The sequence below is a fragment of the Staurois parvus genome, unplaced genomic scaffold, assembly GCF_062004578.1.
Source record: "Staurois parvus isolate SC_StPar_1 unplaced genomic scaffold, SC_StPar_1.0 ptg002123l, whole genome shotgun sequence".
NCBI lineage: Eukaryota > Metazoa > Chordata > Amphibia > Anura > Ranidae > Staurois > Staurois parvus.
Genome location: NW_028319919.1, coordinates 16,940 through 38,174, shown reverse-complemented (window position 1 = coordinate 38,174; position 21,235 = coordinate 16,940). Strand labels below are relative to the sequence as shown.

At 46.1% G+C, this 21,235-nt stretch overlaps 1 protein-coding gene across 1 annotated transcript in view; it reads right to left on the bottom strand.

The window, feature by feature from the left end:
• Positions 1-21,235, bottom strand: part of LOC149432650 (uncharacterized) — an 89,262-nt gene that overhangs the window by 55,153 nt on the left and 12,874 nt on the right. The window contains 4 exon segments of the mRNA XM_089665090.1: positions 350-496; positions 7,702-7,846; positions 13,122-14,363; positions 18,780-18,886. Of these exon segments, the coding sequence (XP_089521216.1) occupies positions 350-496; positions 7,702-7,846; positions 13,122-14,363; positions 18,780-18,886 (1,641 nt within the window).

Here is a 21,235-nt window from a genome sequence, read left to right as displayed (position 1 = left end):
CCGGCTATAGGAGGTTCAAATCTCAGCCAGTTTAGCAGGGACCGGCCGAGATTCTAACCACCTATGGGCAGGCTGAATGTATCAATCAACTTGGGTACAACCAGCCTGTCGGATTTTACATATGATTACTGCTAGTGACTATTATGGCTGCTAGCGGTAATCGCTGTGGTCTCCCGGCAGGGACGGCTCCGCAGGAGGGATTCCCCCATCGACACTGACTGTGTTGGTGGTGGAATTGAGCGATTTTCTTTCCTGCAACCCGTGGTTGTCAGAAAGAAAAATCGCTCTATGACTGGCTTTAAGTGTTTAACATTTTATTGCATTGAATTGATGGCTTGGAATGATGTACTTGTTGCAGCAGGCTGTTCAATTCCACTTTATCCAATGACAACGCTTGATTTAGGTCAGCCATCTTGGTCACGGCATCTTGAAGGTCTTCTACATCTTTCTTCTGACGGTTTTGCTCCACAAGTAGATCAGCCATCCTCTTTTCTGCCTGAAGAACACAAAAGGGTCACCTTAGTGCTAGACATTTAAAGCTGAAATCCAGCCAGAGATTAAAAAAAAAAAAAAAACAGCTATTGTTTACCTCTTTAGTTGCTTCCCTCTAGGGCAGCGTTTCTCAACCTTTTCTAAGTCAAGGCACCCTTTAAAATGATGGACAGTCCCGAGGCACCCTTTAAAATGATGGACAGTCCCAAGGCACCCTTTAAAATGATGGACGGTCCCGAGGCACCCTTTAAAATGATGGACAGTCCCAAGGCACCCTTTAAAATGATGGACGGTCCAGAGGTACCCTTTAAAATGATGGACGGTCCCGAGGCACCCTTTAAAATGATGGACGGTCCCGAGGCACCCTTTAAAATGATGGACGGTCCCGAGGCACCCTTTAAAATGATGGACGGTCCCGAGGCACCCTTTAAAATGATGGACGGTCCCGAGGCACCCTTTAAAATGATGGACAGTCCCGAGGCACCCTTTAAAATGATGGACGGTCCAGAGGTACCCTTTAAAATGATGGACGGTCCCGAGGCACCCTTTAAAATGATGGACGGTCCAGAGGTACCCTTTAAAATGATGGACGGTCCCGAGGCACCCTTTAAAATGATGGACGGTCCCGAGGCACCCTTTAAAATGATGGACGGTCCAGAGGCACCCTTTAAAATGATGGACAGTCCCAAGGCACCCTTTAAAATGATGGACGGTCCAGAGGTACCCTTTAAAATGATGGACGGTCCAGAGGCACCCTTTAAAATGATGGACGGTCCAGAGGCACCCTTTAAAATGATGGACGGTCCAGAGGCACCCTTTAAAATGATGGACGGTCCAGAGGCACCCTTTAAATTGATGAACGGTCCCTAAACAGCCTGCATCCCAGTCCTTTTGATCTTCAGAGCTGCAAAGTGGGAGTTTAGCTCTGGTAACACCCACTGCCCAATGCTGTAAAGCCAAACAAAAAGCGCACCAACCTTGCGCATTACCTCAGTAAAATGTGATTTTATTGAATTTAAAATATACTCCAAAACAGAGAAGTATAACAAGCGTATAAAATCCTTAGCGAGACTCAAGGCGTAGGAGACCAGCGCGAGTCTCAACACGAGGGAAAATTCTCAAAGTCAGGCTGATGAAGAAGGGACTCCCTTCGAAACATTGCCTCCAGCATTGCTCCTGTTTCTTCTTGCTGGAGGCGGCCATTTTTCAGAAGCCCAGAGCCCCTGAGCAGCAGTAAATCTTTACACCGTCAGCAGATTGACCTCTAGACCCTTTAAAATGATGGACGGTCCCGAGGCACCCTTTAAAATGATGGACAGTCCCGAGGCACCCTTTAAAATGATGGACAGTCCCGAGGCACCTTTTAAAATGATGGACAGTCCCGAGGCACCCTTTAAAATGATGGACAGTCCCGAGGCACCCTTTAAAATGATGGGCAATTTTGAGGCACCCCATTCCAAAATGTAAAAACAATTCTAATAGTTCTATATAACGCAGCAACATCCACACATGGAGGACACCCAACATTAGAGGTGATTTATTCTTCCAAAGCAAATACACTTTTGCACACTGGTACTGACTAGTATTCCCATGTTTCTCTTCTTCCTTGGTTTTCTCCATCACTGAGATAATGTGACCCCAGCACTGGTGGAGAGGGGCGGGGGAGGGGCAAATTAGGATGTTGTGCAGGCAGCTGACATCATCCTTACCAACGGATGTCATTGGTTGCCAGGATGCTGTCGGCTAGAAGGTCGTAATGGTGCGCAATGAAAACCTGTGGCTCGTGTGACTAAAAGGCAGGCTTGTTCCACCTGCTGGCTTGTATACAAGTTTTGGGCAATTTTTAGACATTTCGCCAAGGCACCCCTGAAGAAACCTCAAGGCACCCCTGAAGAAACCTCAAGGCACCCCTGAAGAAACCCCAAGGCACCCCGGGGGGCCTCGGCACCCTGGTTGAGAAAGGCTGCTCTAGTCTAAAGTTGAGGAAATAAAAAATAATACTGTGCAGAAAATAAAAAAAATAAAAATATTTTCTCATCTTCATTCTGCCCGCATATGAAACAGGGTTTTTGTGTTTTAGCAGCTACTTATATAGTTTGGGGGGTGGTAATGTATACACTTTAGTTGCACTTTTAATTTAACCCATAGTAGTGTGTAATGTTTTTTCACTACATTTAATCATCTCTAGTCTAAAGTGGTTCTAACGCCTAAAAGTTTTTTTTTTTTTACTTTAAAGCAGAACTTTAGTCAGAAAATGAAGTCCTGCTAGGTCGCTTCAGGTTGGCCCCTTTTGCAGGTATAGCTATGTAAAACATTAAACATAAGCACCCTATACTGTTTAAAATCCAGTAATCTCACCTTGCTCTGCACATGCTCAGTTGCTCTCTATTTTTCAGCGCTGTGCCAAAAATCTAGAGGTCAATCTGCTGACGGTGTAAAGATTTACTGCTGCTCAGGGGCTCTGGGCTTCTGAAAAATGGCCGCCTCCAGCAAGAAGAAACAGGAGCAATGCTGGAGGCAATGTTTCGAAGGGAGTCCCTTCTTCATCAGCCTGACTTTGAGAATTTTCCCTCGTGATGAGACTCGCGCTGGTCTCCTACGCCTTGAGTCTCGCTAAGGATTTTAAACGCTTGTTATACTTCTCTGTTTTGGAGTATATTTTAAATTCAATAAAATCACATTTTACTGAGGTAATGCGCAAGGTTGGTGCGCTTTTTGTTTGGCTTTACAGCATTGGGCAGTGGGTGTTACCAGAGCTAAACTGCCACTTTGCAGCTCTGAAGATCAAAAGGACTGGAATGCAGGATGTTTAGGGACCTTGGAATAAGTAAAGTATATATATATGGGCCGTACAAAGGTCTACCTATTTTACATATAATCAATATATTCCTGAACAGCAGGTTGAGGGGTTAAACAATAATGTTTTTTCCTGGCCGGAGTTCCTCTTTAACCACTTCAAGTCCGGGCGCTTTCCCCCCCTTCCAGTCCGGACGCTTTCCCCCCCTTCCAGTCCGGACGCTTTCCCCCCTTCCAGTCCGGACGCTTTCCCCCCCTTCCAGTCCGGACGCTTTCCCCCCTTCCAGTCCGGACGCTTTCCCCCCCTTCCAGTCCGGACGCTTTCCCCCCCTTCCAGTCCGGACACTTTCCCCCCCTTCCAGTCCGGACGCTTTCCCCCCCTTCCAGTCCGGACGCTTTCCCCCCTTCCAGTCCGGACGCTCCCCCCCCTTCCAGTCCGGGCGCTTTCACCCCCTTCCAGTCCGGGAGCTTTCCCCCCCTTCCAGTCCGGACACTTTCCCCCCCTTCCAGTCCGGACGCTTTCCCCCCCTTCCAGTCCGGACGCTTTCCCCCCCTTCCAGTCCGGACGCTTTCCCCCCCTTCCAGTCCGGGCGCTTTCACCCCCTTCCAGTCCGGGAGCTTTCCCCCCCTTCCAGTCCGGGCGCTTTCCCCCCCTTCCAGTCCGGGCGCTTTCCCCCCCTTCCAGTCCGGACGCTTTCCCCCCCTTCCAGTCCGGACGCTTTCCCCCCCTTCCAGTCCGGACGCTTTCCCCCCCTTCCAGTCCGGACGCTTTCCCCCCCTTCCAGTCCGGACGCTTTCCCCCCCTTCCAGTCCGGACGCTTTCCCCCCCTTCCAGTCCGGACGCTTTCCCCCCCTTCCAGTCCGGACACTTTCACCCCCTTCCAGTCCGGACACTTTCACCCCCTTCCAGTCCGGACACTTTCCCCCCTTCCTGTCCAGGCCAATTTTCAGCTTTCAGCGCTATCACACTTTGAATGACAATTGCGCGGTCATGCAACACTGTACCCATATGAATCTTTTAGCATTTTTTTGAGACAGATAAAGCTTTATTTTGGTGGTATTTATTCACCGCTGGGATTTTTTTTTGCTATGTAAATGAAAAAGTCCAAACATTTTGAAAAAAGTGTTTTTCTTATAAAATTTTGCAAATAAATAATATTTCATCATAAATCTTGGCCAAAATGTATTCCATTATCTTTTTAGTAAAAAAAAAAAAAAATAACCCAAATTCATTTAGAACAAAAAATTATAATTTTTTAACTTTTTTTTTTTACATTTTTATTTTTTTTTTTAGATTATTATTTATGGGTTTTTTTTTTGGTTTTTTTTACATACTGTCACCCTAGCAGTACAGTGTCACCATGGTGGCACTGTACTACTTGTGGGGGGTGCTGAAGATTTTTTTTTTTTTACACCCATAAAGGCTGTAAAAGCGATCATTTCTCCTTCTCTCTGGCTGCATTCTTGCAATCATTGAGAAATACTGTGAGCAGTGATTGGTCACAGCTTGTCACATGGTACAAGGCTGTTGTGAATAGCCCTGTACCATGTGATTTCTGTGATCATTCATAGATTTCACATGCAGTAAGCAATGATGTCAGAAGTGACATCTTGCTTACTACTCTGCATGTGATCACTGATTGGCTAATCAGTGATCACATGATCGGGACCTCGCACAGAGGTCCCGTATGCCGATCAGTGTTCAACTGTGTCCGGAGGACACAGCGGACACTGGATTGCGGTGCTGTGCGCTCCCATGTAGCGCGCACAATCAGGGGGCGGGGGGGCCATTTATAAACATCCACCCGACCCTGCACTGCCACCGTCTGGCTGTTTATATACAATGGCGGGAAAGGAGGTTAAAAATAATCTATACATTTCTGAACAGCAGGTGGAGGGGGTTAAACAATTTTTTTTCCTGGCTGGTTCACATCTGTGCAGGTGGTGCCGCTGTGGATCCGCACGAAAATCCGTGCAGCCGCACCACCCGCACAGAGGAATGCGGTGCCGCGGGCGGGTGCCATTTGTTCTAATGGCACGCCGCCCACACTGGAAAACGCAACCGTACTGGGAACCTCAGCTGCGTTTTCCAAAGAAGTTCTGGGACTTCTTTCCCTGCGTGTCATTTGAATGGACTCCCATGCCCGAGCAAAACGCGGCCCTCAAGGCCACACAGATGTGAATCGGGGGTTTGGGTGGCAATACACTGAGGCATTCAGTCACCAATGATGAAGGACTTGGAGGACCCACCCTTCTATTGATATGCACATCTAATAATCAAGAGAGTCTGAGCGATCTTAGAATCAGTGATCAAGTGCTCGGCCACGGCTCGTCCTCTGTGCTCATCAACAGGTAATGCACTTTGAACAAAAATTTCCAACCCACCAACAGTCCCCAAGGTCTTCCAAACCCACAGTGAGCAAAGTTAGCAAGAATACCCCAAAACCATGTTGTGTGATGGTCACCACCTCCTCAAATGAAATCTTTCTAAAACTGAGCTGGTAATACCCCCCCCCCCCCCCATCACTTTTCCATCAAGATCAATATTACAACTATCAGTCCATCCCCTCATGCCAGGGTACTTGCTGTAATCCAAGACTCTGGACTGTCCTTTTAGCCCCAAATCCAATCGCTGACAAAAGCTTGTAGACTTCACCTTTGTAACATCTCTAACATTTGCTGCTTTTTAGCGAATTAAACCACCAAGAACCTCATTCACTCCCTTGTTATCTCTCACCTTGACTATTGCAGCTCCCTCCTCTAAGGCCTACCTCTACACAGGCTATCCTCCCTTCAGTCTATGCTGCTTCCAGACTCAACCACCTTACCGACCACTCATGTCCTCCACCCCTCTCAGGCCTACCTCTACACAGGCTATCCTCTCTTCAGTCTATGCTGCTTCCAGACTCATCCACCTTACCGACCACTCATGTCCTCCACCCCTCTTAGGCCTACCTCTACACAGGCTATCCTCCCTTCAGTCTATGCTGCTTCCAGACTCAACCACCTTACCGACCACTCATGTCCTCCACCCCTCTCAGGCCTATCTCTACACAGGCTATCCTCTCTTCAGTCTATGCTGCCGCCAGACTCATCCACCTTACCGACCACTCATGTCCTCCACCCCTCTCAGACCTACCTCTACACAGGCTATCCTCTCTTCAGTCTATGCTGCTGCCAGACTCCTGCACCTTACCGACCACTCATGTCCTCCACCCCTCTCAGGCCTACCTCTACACAGGCTATACTCTCTTCAGTCTATGCTGCCGCCAGACTCCTGCACCTTACCGACCACTCATGTCCTCCACCCCTCTCAGGCCTACCTCTACACAGGCTATACTCTCTTCAGTCTATGCTGCCGCCAGACTCCTGCACCTTATCGACCACTCATGTCCTCCACCTCTCTCTGCCAATCCCTCCTATTAGGCCTACTTCTACAAGGCTATCCTCCCTTCAGTCTATGCTGCCGCCAGACTTATGCACCTTACAGACCACTCATGTCCTCCACCCCTCTTAGGCCTACCTCTACACAGGCTATACTCCCTTCAGTCTATGCTGCTGCCAGACTCCTGCACCTTACTGACCACTCATGTCCTCCACCCCTCTCAGGCCTACCTCTACGCAGGCTATCCTCTCCTCAGTCTATGGTGCCGCCAGACTCCTGCACCTTACCGACCACTCATGTCCTCCACCCCTCTTTCCCAATCCCTCCTCTCAGGCCTACCTCTACACAGGCTATCCTCTCTTCAGTCTATGCTGCCACCAGACTCATGCACCTTACCGACCACTCATGTCCTCCACCCCTCTCTGCCAATCCCTCCGCTAGCTTCCGATTTCACAGCGAATTAAATAAAAAATACTAGCAATATACAAAGCCATACACAACTTTGCTCCAAGCAACATCACCAATATTGTCTCCAAATATAACCCAAACCGTCCTCTCCATTCCTCTCAAGAGTTCCTGTTCTCTAGCTCTCATCTCCTCCTCCCATGCTCGTCTCCGGGACTTCTCCATAGCCGCTCCCATCCAATGGAACTCTCTACCCCAATCTGTCTGGCTATCTCCTATTCTAATGGCCTTTAGGAAATCCATGAAAAGTAATCTCTTCTGGAAAGCCAACCATACCTCCACCTAACAACTGAACTTTTAACTCCTCCATCAGGTCATCCCCCACAGTTATTACCTTTTGTACCACTTGCCCTACCCTATTAGATTGCAAGCTCTTATGAGCAGGACCCTCCTAATCCTCTCGTATTTTTTTGTATAGTAACTGTACTCTCTCCCTTTAGATTGTAAAGAGCTGCGCAAACTGTTGGTGCTTTATAAATCCTGTATAAGAATAATAATAATGGTCTCCATGCATGCACAGTCAGACTTGGTGATCTGAAGATACTCTTTCTGGGTTAGGCTACCTTGTGCAGGGCCTTCTGTAGACCAGCGTTTTCATCACGAGACAGATCAAACTCCAGACGAGTACGCAGTAGTTCTTCACGTAAAAACACAACATCGTGGAGAAGATCTGAGCGTTCTGACACAACAGCATCAAGTGACTGTTGGCTGTAAAGATGGGGTAGAAAAGAAAGAAGCGTTACAAACATGAAGACACGTTACGCAGCGCTTTACATATATATTGTACATTCACATCAGTCCCTAACCCTCAAGGGGCGTACAATCTAAGGTCCCTAACCCTCAAGGGGTGTACAATCTAAGGTCGCTAACCCTCAAGGGGTGTACAATCTAAGGTCGCTAACCCTCAAGGGGTGTACAATCTAAGGTCCCTAACTCACATTCATACATACACGTACTAGGGACAATTTAGACAGGAGCCAATTCACCTACCGGCATGTCTTTGGAGATTTACAGACAAACCGCAAACCTGTGGGACTAGAGGCCAACATGGCCAACAACCACTGAGATCCAACTTGCTTCAAAATACCTGTATGGGGTTGTCTACACCAGCCTTTTTTAACCAGGGTGCCTTCAGGTATCTTCAGGGGTGCCTTGGCAAAATGTCTAAAAATTGCCCAAAAATTGTATACAAGCCAGCAGGTGGATCAAAAATTCCATTGTGCGCCATAACTTTGTAGCCAATGAAAAAAAATAAAATAAAACAATGTCGTCATCAGTTGACATGAAGGACATTGGGCACCTTCACAACATCTTCAGAGAGAGAAACTGAGGGAGAAGAGAAACAATGGAATACTAGCCAGTACCAGTGTGCAAGGCTGTATTTGCTGTGGAAGACTAAATCACCTCTGACATTGGGTGTCCTACATGTGCAGATGTTGCTGCGTTCTGTAAAACTATTCATTTACGTTTCCAAAATTTTGTAATGGTTGCCTCAAGATTATGCAGAAGTTTAAAAGGGTGCCTCGAAATTGTGCAGCATTTTAAAGGGTGCCTCGAAAATTGTGCAGAATTTTAAAGGGTGCCTCGAAAATTGTGCAGAATTTTAAAGGGTGCCTCGAAAATTGTGCAGAATTTTAAAGGGTGCCTCGAAATTGTGCAGAATTTTAAAGGGTGCCTCGAAAATTGTGCAGAATTTTAAAGGGTGCCTCGAAAATTGTGCAGAATTTTAAAGGGTGCCTCGAAATTGAGCAGAATTTTAAAGGGTGCCTCGAAAATTGTGCAGAATTTTAAAGGGTGCCTCGAAAATTGTGCAGAATTTTAAAGGGTGCCTCGAAAATTGTGCAGAATTTTAAAGGGTGCCTCGAAATTTGTGCAGAATTTTAAAGGGTGCCTCGAAAATTGTGCAGAATTTTAAAGGGTGCCTTGGAAATTGAGCAGCATTTTAAAGGGTGCCTCAAAAGTGTGCAGAATTTTAAAGGGTGCCTCGAAATTGTGCAGAATTTTAAAGGGTGCCTCGAAATTTGTGCAGAATTTTAAAGGGTGCCTCGAAATTGTGCAGAATTTTAAAGGGTGCCTTGAAATTTGTGCAGAATTTTAAAGGGTGCCTCGAAATTTGTGCAGAATTTTAAAGGGTGCCTTGAAATTGAGCAGCATTTTAAAGGGTGCCTCGAAAGTGTGCAGAATTTTAAAGGGTACCTCAAAAATTGTGCAGAATTTTAAAGGGTGCCTCGAAAATTGTGCAGAATTTTAAAGGGTGCCTCGAAATTGAGCAGAATTTTAAAGGGTGCCTTGACTGAAAAAAGATTGAGAAACTCTGGTCTACACTACACATACTATAAGAGCAAATGTTTGCAGACACCTGGCCATCACAATGATATGAGCTTGTTGGACATCCCATTCCAAAACCATGGGCATTAGAATGAAGTTGGTCCCTCTTTATAGCTACAACAGTTTCCCCTCTCCTGGAAGACTTTCTACAAGATTTTGTAGGGTATCTGTGGGAATTTGCGCCCGTTTGTGAGGTCAGGATGGGAAGACCTGACTCACAATCAGTATTGCTATTCATTCCTAGGAGATAATACAATTTTATTTGCAGAGGTCTACCAGGAGGTGAAGTCACAGTTTGTAAGGCTGAGGTCAGGCCTCAATGGAGACCACTTGAGTTCCTCCACACCAAGTTTCCCCTGTCCTGGTAGACTTTCTACAAGATTTTGGAGGCAGTCTGCTGGAATTTGCGCCTGTTTGTGAGGTCAGGTAGAAGTTGGATGGGAAGACCTGGCTCACAATCAGTATTGCTATTCATTCATAGGAGATAATACAATTTTATTTGCAGAGGTCACCCAGGAGGTGAAGTCACAGTTTGTAAGGCTGAGGTCAGGCCTCAATGGAGGCCACTTGAGTTCCTCCACACCAAGCTGGTCAAACCATGTCTTTATGGAGCTGGTTTTGTGCACAGGGGCATTATTACGGAGCTGCCCAGCACCCACCAGTTTGTGGCTATAACATCCTCCATTCTTTTGGGAAGTCTTCCCACAAAACCTTGGATTGTGTTTGAGAATTTGTACCCAGTTATTCATTACAGCATTTGTGAGGTTAGGTGGTGATGTTGCATGAGGAGACCTGATTCAGCATTGGCATCCCAATTCATCCCAAACAAGTTCAGTTGGGTTGAGGTCAGAGTTTTGTGCAGGATATTTCCTTTACACCAAACTGGTCAAACGAAGTTGGTCCAAGCATGTCTTTATGGAGCTGGTTTTGTGCACAGGGGCATTATTATGGAGTTGCCCCGCACCCACCAGTTTGTGGCTATAACATCCTCCATTCTTCTGTGAAGTCTTCCCACAAAACCTTGGATTATGTTTGAGAATTTGCACCAACTTATTCATTACAGCATTTGTGAGGTTAGGTGCTGATAAAAGATGAGAAGACCTGGCTCAGCATTGGCATCCCAATCCATCCCAGAGACGATCAGTAGGGTTGAGGTCAGTTTTGTGCAGGACATTTCCTCCACACCAAACTGGTCAAATCATATCCTCATGGAGCTGACTTTGTACAAAGGAGCACAGTCATGCTGGAACAGAAAAGGGCCGTCACCAAACTGTTACCACGAGGTTGGAAGAGCAAAATTGTCTTCGTATACTGTGGTGTCCTAAAAGTGTCCTTCACTGGAGACACCTGAACTCAAAAATGTCCACATACTTTTGGCCATAAAACGTAGGTTTGATGGCCAGGCCCCTACATACTTTTTGGCCTATTTAGTGTATATACAGTATGTTCACAGTTTTGCCTGGAAAGAATTTGTAATTCTATACTCCCTGAAATTTGAACATATTTACCATGTAGGTCCGGAATAGGCAAATCATCTTCCTGTTTCAGCAGTTCACCATCCAATATTATCTATCTACCTTTTGCACTGGATGGTGTTTAGCCAATTTCCTTGAGTTCCACTTAAAGGAGAAGTTCACCTTTTGACCAAACATAATAAATGCACATTCTACCAAAGCGCCATGGTAGTTCATTGACAACTACAAGCCGACAGCTGCTATGGCTGTTGGGACTTGTAGTTCATTCATTCACAGAACTCTGATAAGAAAAATCAATGGACCAGAGCACCGTGGTAGTTCATCGTTAAATACAAGCCGACAGCTGCTATGGCTGTTGGGACTTGTAGTTCATTGATTCTTCTTGTCAGAGTTCTCTGAATGAATGAACTACAAGTCCCAACAGCCATAGCAGCTGTTGGCTTGTAATTCTCGAACTACCATGGCACTGTGGAGCGCCGTGGTAGTTCATTGGTTCTTCTTGTCAGAGTTCTGTGAATGAATGAACTACCACAGCGCCATGGCAGTTCATCGAGAACTACAAGCCGACAGCTGCTATGGCTGTTGGGACTTGTAGTTCATTCGTTCACAGAACTCTGACAAGAAGAATCAATGGACTACAAGTGGTAGTTCATCGTTAAATACAAGCCGACAGCTGCTATGGCTGTTGGGACTTGTAGTTCATTGATTCTTCTTGTCAGAGTTCTGTGAATGAATGAACTACAAGTCCCAACAGCCATAGCAGCTGTCGGCTTGTAGTTATCGAACTACCATGGCACTGTGGAGCGCGACGTGGTAGTTCATTGGTTCTTCTTGTCAGAGTTCTGTGAATGAATGAACTACCACAGCGCCATGGCAGTTCATCGAGAACTACAAGTCGACAGCTGCTATGGCTGTTGGGACTTGTAGTTCATTCATTCACAGAACTCTGAAAAGAAGAATCAATGGACTACCATGGCACTCCACAGCACTATGGTAGTTCATTGAGAACTACAAGTCGACAGCTGCTATGGCTGTTGGTACTTGTAGTTCATTCATTCACAGAACTCTGACAAGAAGAATCAATGGACTACCACGGCACTCCAGAGCACCGTAGTAGTTCATCGTTAAATACAAGCCGACAGTTGCTATGGCTGTTGGGACTTGTAGTTCATTGATTCTTCTTGTCAGAGTTCTGGCCATAGCAGCTGTCGGCTTGTAGTTCTCGAACTACCATGGCACTGTGGAGCGCTGTGGTAGTTCATTGGTTCTTCTTGTCAGAGTTCTGTGAATGAATGAACTACCACAGCGCCATGGCAGTTCATCGAGAACTACAAGTCGACAGCTGCTATGTCTGTTGGGACTTGTAGTTCATTCGTTCGCAGAACTCTGACAAGAAGAATCAATGAACTACCACGGCACTCCAGAGCACCGTGGCAGTTCATTGAGAACTACAAGCCGACAGCTGCTATGGCTGTTGGGACTTGTAGTTCATTCATTCACAGAACTCTGAAAAGAAGAATCAATGGACTACCATGGCACTCCACAGCACTATGGTAGTTCATTGAGAACTACAAGTCGACAGCTGCTATGTCTGTTGGGACTTGTAGTTCATTCGTTCACAGAACTCTGACAAGAAGAATCAATGAACTACCACAGCGCTCCACAGCACCATGGTAGTTCATTGAGAACTACAAGCCGACAGCTGCTATGGCTGTTGGGAGTTACAGTTCATTCATTCACAGAACTCTGACAAGATCAATGAACTACCACGGCGCTCCACAGCACCATGGTAGTTCATTGAGAACTACAAGCTGACACTTCTGGGCAAACTGATGTATTATCTGACAGAAATGCAGGGGTGCCAGGATTTCTGGCCATGACTGTATAATGGTTTGGGGGTTTTATGTAATTTTCAGGCCTAAATTGATCTTTTAAACGCGTGTGCAAAATATGTAAAAACCGCTCTGGCAGCAAATGGGTTAAATCTCTCAAGTCATTTTATACAATGCTAAATGTAAACCCAGAAGTTTGATCCTCCTTTCCAGGATCAAATAATTGATTTTACACACGTAATGCAGAACAACCAGGCAAAAGTCGCTTTGGAAGAGAGTGGCAGGTAAAGATAAACAGTGAATGCAGCTGAATGGTAAGAATGAACTATAGTTCATTGCAGTACTTACTGGCTTTCTTGCAGCTCTTGCTTCATGTGATGTAAGCGAGACGTCTCCTCCGCGTCACACTCCTTCAGACGTGACCTTAGAGACTCCACCTCCAGAGAGCAACCGTCCAACTGCGATCTGACGGAAAGCAACTCTTGCTGTAGCTCATCAGTATGGGCCTTGCTTGACTCCGATTTATGGAAAGACGATTCCAGTTTTAACTTCAGCAAATTTGCTTCCTGCTCCGACACCTCCAACCGGGACCTCACCGAAATCACTTCCTGTTCCGATGCTTCAGCTAGGGATGTCAGGGATTTAACTTCCAGTTTTGATAGCTCCAACTGTGACTTCAAGGAATCGAACTCTTCTTTTTCAACAGGTAGCTGTAATACTTTCTTCTCTTTGGGTGAATGATCACTAGGTGGCCTGACCAAGCTCCCATCCTGTGCCACTGCTGAGCTCATTCTGTGAGATCGAGCTTCTAGTTCTTGTTCTTTTTCCAGCTCCAACCTCAATGAGCTTGCTTCCTGCTTTGCTTCTTCGAGGTTTGACCTCATCAAGCTTGTTTCATGTTCAGTTGTCCGAAGCTGGGACTTCATCGTGTTTATTTCCTGCTCTGCTTCTTCAAGTTGTGCCCTCATAAAGCTAGCTTCTTCATTAACGTTTTCTAATTGCGACCTCATCAAGCTTGAATTCTGTTCTGAGGCCCCTAGTTGTGTCTTAAGCAAGGACACTTCCTGTCCTGATGCCTCCAGTTGTGATCTCAACAAGTCCACTTCCTGTCCTGATGCCTCCAGTTGTGATCTCAACAAGTCCACTTCCTGTCCTGATGCCTCCAGTTGTGATCTCAACAAGTCCACTTCCTCTCCTGAGGTCTCCAAGTTTGACCTCAGCAAGCTCGCTTCCTGTTCTGCAGTCCTGAGTCGAGATCTAAGTGCTGTAAGCTCAATTCCCAAGGTCTCCACGTGTGACCTGTCCATCTCATGTTCGGATGACTCCATTTCTAATCTGGTGGATTTCTCTTTGGGTCTAGAAGTCTCAAATGACGACTCAACGACATTGGTTGCCATCTCCGTATCTGTGGTATACTCCTGCTCTGCTTCCTCCACTGACTTCACCCCATGGTCCCATCTCACTAGGATATAGTTTGGAGGTTCTGGCGCTCTGTGTGGCTCCTGCAGCCTCCATGAGATGAAGGAGGAACACGAGGTTTGGAGGAGGCAAGAACATCTTGTCCAATCAGCTCGCAGGGCAGATAAATCTCTGTCAGGATTAAAAATCACAGTTACCTTCTAAAATTAAGTAACAGCATCCGAAAAAAAAAAAAAAGTCTAAACGCAATGGTTGCTGATGTGTAGGCCTTGTGGTATGTGTCCTCACTGTGAGCGATTGTTAGGAAGCTATTGAGAAGCTAAGGAAAGTACTGGAGAAAACATGACTAAAAAAAGGGATACTGATTAGGGGTCCAGCAGACATTCTACAAAAAAATATTTTATAAAAAAATAAATGCAACAATATGGCTGATGTCTTGTAATTTACACTATAAATTCGGTAAGTTTGGAGCAAAACTTTTTTAACAAAGATATTTAGACAATAAAAAGTATCATTTTATTGTTAGTTTTGCTCCAAGTTTGGCAGCCAAATAGTCCAAATATATATTTACAGGCGTACCTCGGTTTACGAATTTAATGCGTTCTCCGAGACGTTCTGTATTGCCTAAAATTTGTAAACCGAAACGTGGTTTTCCATAGGAATGCATTGAAAACCAATTAATCCGTTCCGGACGTCAGAAAAAAGAATCTTTTATTTGTTCAATACTCTTTATAAAGTGCACTTTTTAGGCATAAATACTGTACAGGGACATGATTAAAAATTAATTTGTAAATGCATTGAAAACCAATTAATCAGTTCCGGAAGTGAGAAAAAAGTTAAATTAAAAATGTTATCTGTTCAAAACTCTTTATAAAGTGCACTTTAAAAGGCATAAAGGGACATAATTAAAAGGGTCTGAAAAAAGTAGGAAAAGGAATGCATTGAAAACCAATTAATCCGTTCTGGAGGTCAGAAAAAAGTGAAGAAAAAAAAAAAAGTCTTTTATCTGTTCAAAACTCTTTATAAAGTGCACTTTAAAGGCATAAATACTGTGCAGGGACACAATTAAAAATTAATTTGTAAATGCATTGAAAACCAATTAATCTGTTCCGGAGGTCAGAAAAAAGTCAAAGTTTTATCTGTATAAAGTGCACTTTAAAAGGCATAAATACTATTCAGGGACATGATTATGCTTCGTATTGCGAAAAAAATTAGTAAATACATTGAAAACCAATTAAGTCCGTTCTGAAGGTCAGAAAAAAGTCAAAAAAAGTCTTTTATCTGTTCAAAACTCTGTATAAAGCGCACTTTAAAGGCATAAATACTGTACAGGGACACAATTAAAAATTTATTTGTAAATGCATTGAAAACCAATTAATCTGTTCCGGAGGTCAGAAAAAAGTAAAACAAATTTTTTATCTGTTCAAAAGTCTTTATAAAGTACACTTAAAGGCATAAATACTGTACAGAGACACCATTAAAAATGTATCGTAAATGCATTGCAAACCAATTAATCCGTTCTGGAGGTCAGAAAAAAGTCAAAGTTTTATCTGGATAAAGTGCACTTTAAAGGCATAAATACTGTACAGGGACATAATTAAAAATTTCCAGAATGGCTCCAAAACTCGATGCAAAAACCGCTCTAACACCTCCACACTCGACGCCATGTGCTACCCACAGGCTCCAGCATGCACGGGGTCGGTGCTATAAACCTCCCAGGCGCAATTCGTCAAGTTTCGTCGGGGAAACTTGCTTCGTATTGTGAAAAAAATTTAGTAAATGCATTGAAAACCAATTAAACCGTTCCGGAGGTCAGAAAAAATGTTTTAAAAAGTCTTATCTGTTCAAAACTCTTTATAAAGTGCACTTTAAAAGGCATAAAAGGACATAAAAAAAAAAATGTGTAAATGCATTGAAAACCAACTGATCCGTTCTGGAGGTCAGAAAAAAGTAAAAGGCACTTTAAAAAGGCATAAATACTGTACAGGGACATGATTAAAAAAAAAATTGTAAATGTAATGAACACCACAATTAATCCGTTTGTATTGTGAAAAAAATTAGTAAACCAAGCCATTATTTTCAATGGATTTTCATTCGTAAACTGAAAATGACGGTAACCGAGGCGTTCGTAAACCGCGGTGCGCCTGTGTATGTTTCGTCTGAATGAGTTGGCTTCTGATCTCCCATCAATCCATCAGGTATTACTTATCTCAGTATGTTTTCACTAGAGGATTACGGGTCCTTTCACACGGGCGTTCCGTTTTTTTTCATCCGTTCAGTCACGTTTTTTCCATGAAAAAACAGATCGGTTCACATCAGTTTTTCCTCAGTTCGCATTCGGTTTTCTACATCCTTTACCAATGTAAAAACAGACCTTATGTCCGTTTACATCCGTTTTTTTTTTCATGGAAGAAAAAGTTTTCTTCCGTTCAAAAAAACGGATGTTAACAGATGTGGACATGAACAGATGATCATCCGTTTACATCCGCTAGTCCATAGTTGCTGACAGTGGGGCATAGTTCCCCCCAGTGGAGGAATAGTTCCCCATCATTGGTGTCAGTGGGAGGAATAGTGCCCCATCATTGGTATCAGTGGGAGGAATAGTGCCCCATCATTGGTGTCAGTGGGAGGAATAGTGCCCTATTATTGGTGTCAGTGGGAGGAATAGTGCCCCATCATTGGTGTCAGTGGGAGGAATAGTGCCCCATCATTGGTGTCAGTGGGAGGAATAGTGCCCTATTATTGGTGTCAGTGGGAGGAATAGTGCCCCATCATTGGTATCAGTGGGAGGAATAGTGTCCCATCATTGGTGTCAGTGGGAGGAATAGCGCCCCATCATTGGTGTCAGTGGGAGGAATAGTGCCCCATCATTGGTGTCAGTGGGAGGAATAGTGCCCCATCATTGGTGTCAGTGGGAGGAATAGTGCCCCATCATTGGTGTCAGTGGGAGGAATAGTGCCCCATCATTGGTGTCAGTGGGAGGAATAGTGTCCCATCATTGGTGTCAGTGGGAGGAATAGTGCCCCATCATTGGTATCAGTGGGAGGAATAGTGCCCCATCATTGGTGTCAGTGGGAGGAATAGTGCCCCATCATTGGTGTCAGTGGGAGGAATAGTGCCCCGTCATTGGTATCAGTGGGAGGAATAGTGCCCCGTCATTGGTGTCAGTGGGAGGAATAGTGCCACTTCATTGGTGTCAGTGGGAGGAATAGTGCCCCGTCATTGGTGTCAGTGGGAGGAATAGTGCCCCGTCATTGGTGTCAGTGGGAAGAATAGTGCCCCATCATTGGTGTCAGTGGGAGGAATAGTGCCCCATCATTGGTGTCAGTGGGGGGAATAGTGCCCCATCATTGGTGTCAGTGGGGGGAATAGTGCCCCATCATTGGTGTCAGTGGGGGGAATAGTGCCCCATCATTGGTGTCAGTGGGGGGAATAGTGCCCCATCATTGGTGTCAGTGGGAGGAATAGTGCCCCATCATTGGTATCAGTGGGAGGAATAGTGCCCCATCATTGGTGTCAGTGGGAGGAATAGTGCCCCATCATTGGTGTCAGTGGGAGGAATAGTGTCCCATCATTGGTGTCAGTGGGAGGAATAGTGTCCCATCATTGGTGTCAGTGGAAGGAATAGTGCCCCATCATTGGTATCAGTGGGAAGAATAGTGCCCCATCATTGGTGTCAGTGGGAAGAATAGTGCCCCATCATTGATATCAGTGGGAGGAATAGTGTTCCATCATTGGTATCAGTGGGAGGAATAGTGCCCGATCATTGGTGTCAGTGGGAAGAATAGTGCCCCATCATTGGTATCAGTGGGAAGAATAGTGCCCCATCATTGGTGTCAGTGGGAAGAATAGTGCCCCATCATTGGTGTCAGTGGGAGGAATAGTGCCCCATCATTGGTGTCAGTGGGAGGAATAGTGCCCCATCATTGGTGTCAGTGGGAGGAATAGTGCCCCATCATTGGTATCAGTGGGAGGAATAGTGCCCCATCATTGGTGTCAGTGGGAGGAATAGTGCCCCATCATTGGTGTCAGTGGGAGGAATAGTGCCCCATCATTGGTGTCAGTGGGAGGAATAGTGCCCCATTGTTGGTGTCAGTAACTATGCCCCACTATTGCTGACAGTGAGGGATTAATGCCTCAAGTGCCGGATAAAATGAATCAAAGGGCCACATCTGACCCTCGGGTCGCAGTTTGGAGACCACTGACCTATATGGTGTGTTTGGACCTGACACCTCTGATTTCCCTGATTGCACCAATCTTTATTACCTTTTACAGCCTTGCATTGAGAAGCACAAAGCCCCAGCGATTACATCACTATGTCCCAAATACGGAAGGTGATGACATCAGAAAGGGATTATTTAATCCGTTCATTAGATGTTAAAGGGGAATGAATGAGGAAAAACAAACATAAAGCAGATTAAACTTCAGCTTTTAAAATCTGCTAAAAAGGAAGTTGAAAAATAGATCTGCTTAATAAGCAATGCGTGCCGCAAATGTCCTGAAATATCATTCTGAAACTTCCAAAAATCTTGCAGAGAAAAAACAAATTCACACTTCTGCGCGGTTCGGTGATTTTTGCCCCTTTACCTCTCTGTTGCGGTTTTCAGTTCCCGAAAAAGGCGATGAAATGAGACGACCTCGGTCCACAGATGCAGGAGGCGGGAGTGCTCCCCTTGTATCCGGCTCGTGTACGCCTGTACCAAATACATAAAAGGGTCAAAAAAAAGACCCGCAGAAATATTATGGACAACAAAAACAACAGAAATGATCCTGTTTTACGATTTATCGCGTGTCATGGGTGCGGTTTATTTTTTAGATGTTTTCCTCAATATTCATGTTTGTTCTTAAAGTGATTGTAAAGCTTGCTTTTTGTTTTTTAACCACTTCCAGTCCGGACACTTTCCCCCCCTTCCAGTCTGGACACTTTCCCCCCCCCTTCCAGTCCGGACACTTTCCCCCCCCTTCCAGTCTGGACACTTTCCCCCCCCCTTCCAGTCCGGACACTTTCCCCCCCTTCCAGTCTGGACACTTTCCCCCCCCCCTTCCAGTCCGGACACTTTCCCCCCCTTCCAGTCCGGACACTTTCACCCCCTTCCAGTCCGGACACTTTCCCCCCCCCTTCCAGTCCGGACGCTTTCCCCCCCTTTCCAGTCCGGACACTTTCACCCCCCTTCCAGTCCGGACACTTTCCCCCCCTTCCAGTCCGGACACTTTCCCCCCCTTCCAGTCCGGACACTTTCACCCCCCTTCCAGTCCGGACACTTTCACCCCCCTTCCAGTCCGGACACTTTCCCCCCCTTCCAGTCCGGACACTTTCCCCCCCTTCCAGTCCGGACACTTTCACCCCCCTTCCAGTCCGGACACTTTCACCCCCTTCCAGTCCGGACACTTTCACCCCCCTTCCAGTCCGGACACTTTCACCCCCCTTCCAGTCCGGACACTTTCACCCCCCTTCCAGTCCGGACACTTTCCCCCCCTTCCAGTCCGGACACTTTCCCCCCCTTCCAGTCCGGACACTTTCACCCCCTTCCAGTCCTGACACTTCCCCCCCTTCCAGTCCGGACACTTTCACCCCCTTCCAGTCCTGACACTTCCCCCCCTTCCAGTCCAGGACAACTTTCAGCGCTATTACACTTTGAAAGACAATTGCACAGTCGTGCAACAAATGGCGCATGAGGTGATCAGAACGCGGGTGTGAGGTATAGCAGTGATCAGGACGCTAGAATTGGGTATTGAAGTGATCAGGACACTGATAGGACGGTGATCAGGTGTCAGCAGAGAGAGGGGAAAGAGCTGCTGCAGAAGGGCACAGCGCTGGATCAACATACAATATATTGCCAAAAGTATTGGCCCCACCCTCCCAATCATGTGATTCAGGTGTTCCAATCCCCTCCATATCATGTGATTCAGGTGTTCCAATCCCCTCCATATCATGTGATTCAGGTGTTCCAATCCCCTCCATGGACACAGATGTATACAATCCAGCCCCTAGGCATGCAGACGCTTCTACAAACATTGGTGAAAGAATGGGTCGCTCTCAGGAGCTCAGTGACTCCAAGCGTGGTCCCGTGATAGGTGGCCACCTGGGCAATAAGTCCATCCGTGACATTTCCTGGCTACTAAATATTCCACGCTCAACTGTTAGTGGGATTATAACAAAGTGGAAGCAACTGGGAACAACAGCCACTCAGCCACCAAGTGGTAGGCCACGTCACATGACAGGGTGGGGTCAGCGCATGCTGAAGCGCACAGTGCGCAGAAGTCGCCAACTGTCTGCAGAGTCAATAGCTAAAGACCTCCAAACTTGGTGTGGCCTTCAGATGAGCCCAACAACAGTGCGTAGAGAGCCTCATGGAATGGGTTTCCATGGCCGAGCAGCTGCATCCAAGCCTTCCATCGCCAAGTGCAATGCAAAGCGTTGGATGCTGTGGTGTAAAGCACGCCGCCACTGGACTCTAGAGCAGTAGAGGCGTGTTCTCTGGAGGGGCCAATCACGCTTCTCTGTCTGGCAATCTGATGGACGTGTCTGGGTTTGGTGGTGGCCAGGACAACAGTACTTGCCTGACTGCATTGTGCCAAGTGTAAAGTTTGGTGGAGGGGGGATTATGGTGTGGGACTGTTTTTCAGGGGTTGGGCTTGGCCCCCTAGTTCCAGTGAAGGGAACTCTTAAGGCGACATTTTGGACAATTTCATGCTCCCAACTTTGTGGGAAGAGTTTGGGGATGGCCCCTTCCTGTTCCAACATGACTGCGCACCAGTGCACAAAGCAAGGTCCATAAAGACATAGAGGAGCCAGTTTTGGGTGGAGGAACTTGACTGGCCTGCACAGAGTCCTGACCTCAACCCCATAGAACACCTTTGGGATGAATTAAAGCGGAGACTGTGAGCCAGGCCTCCTCCCCCGACATCAGTGCCTGACCTGACAAATGTGCTTCTGGAAGAATGGTCCAACCTTCCCATAGACACCCCCCTAAACCTTGTGGACGGCCTTCCCAGAAGAGTTGAGGCTGTTATAGCTGCAAAGGGCGGGGCCAACTCAATAT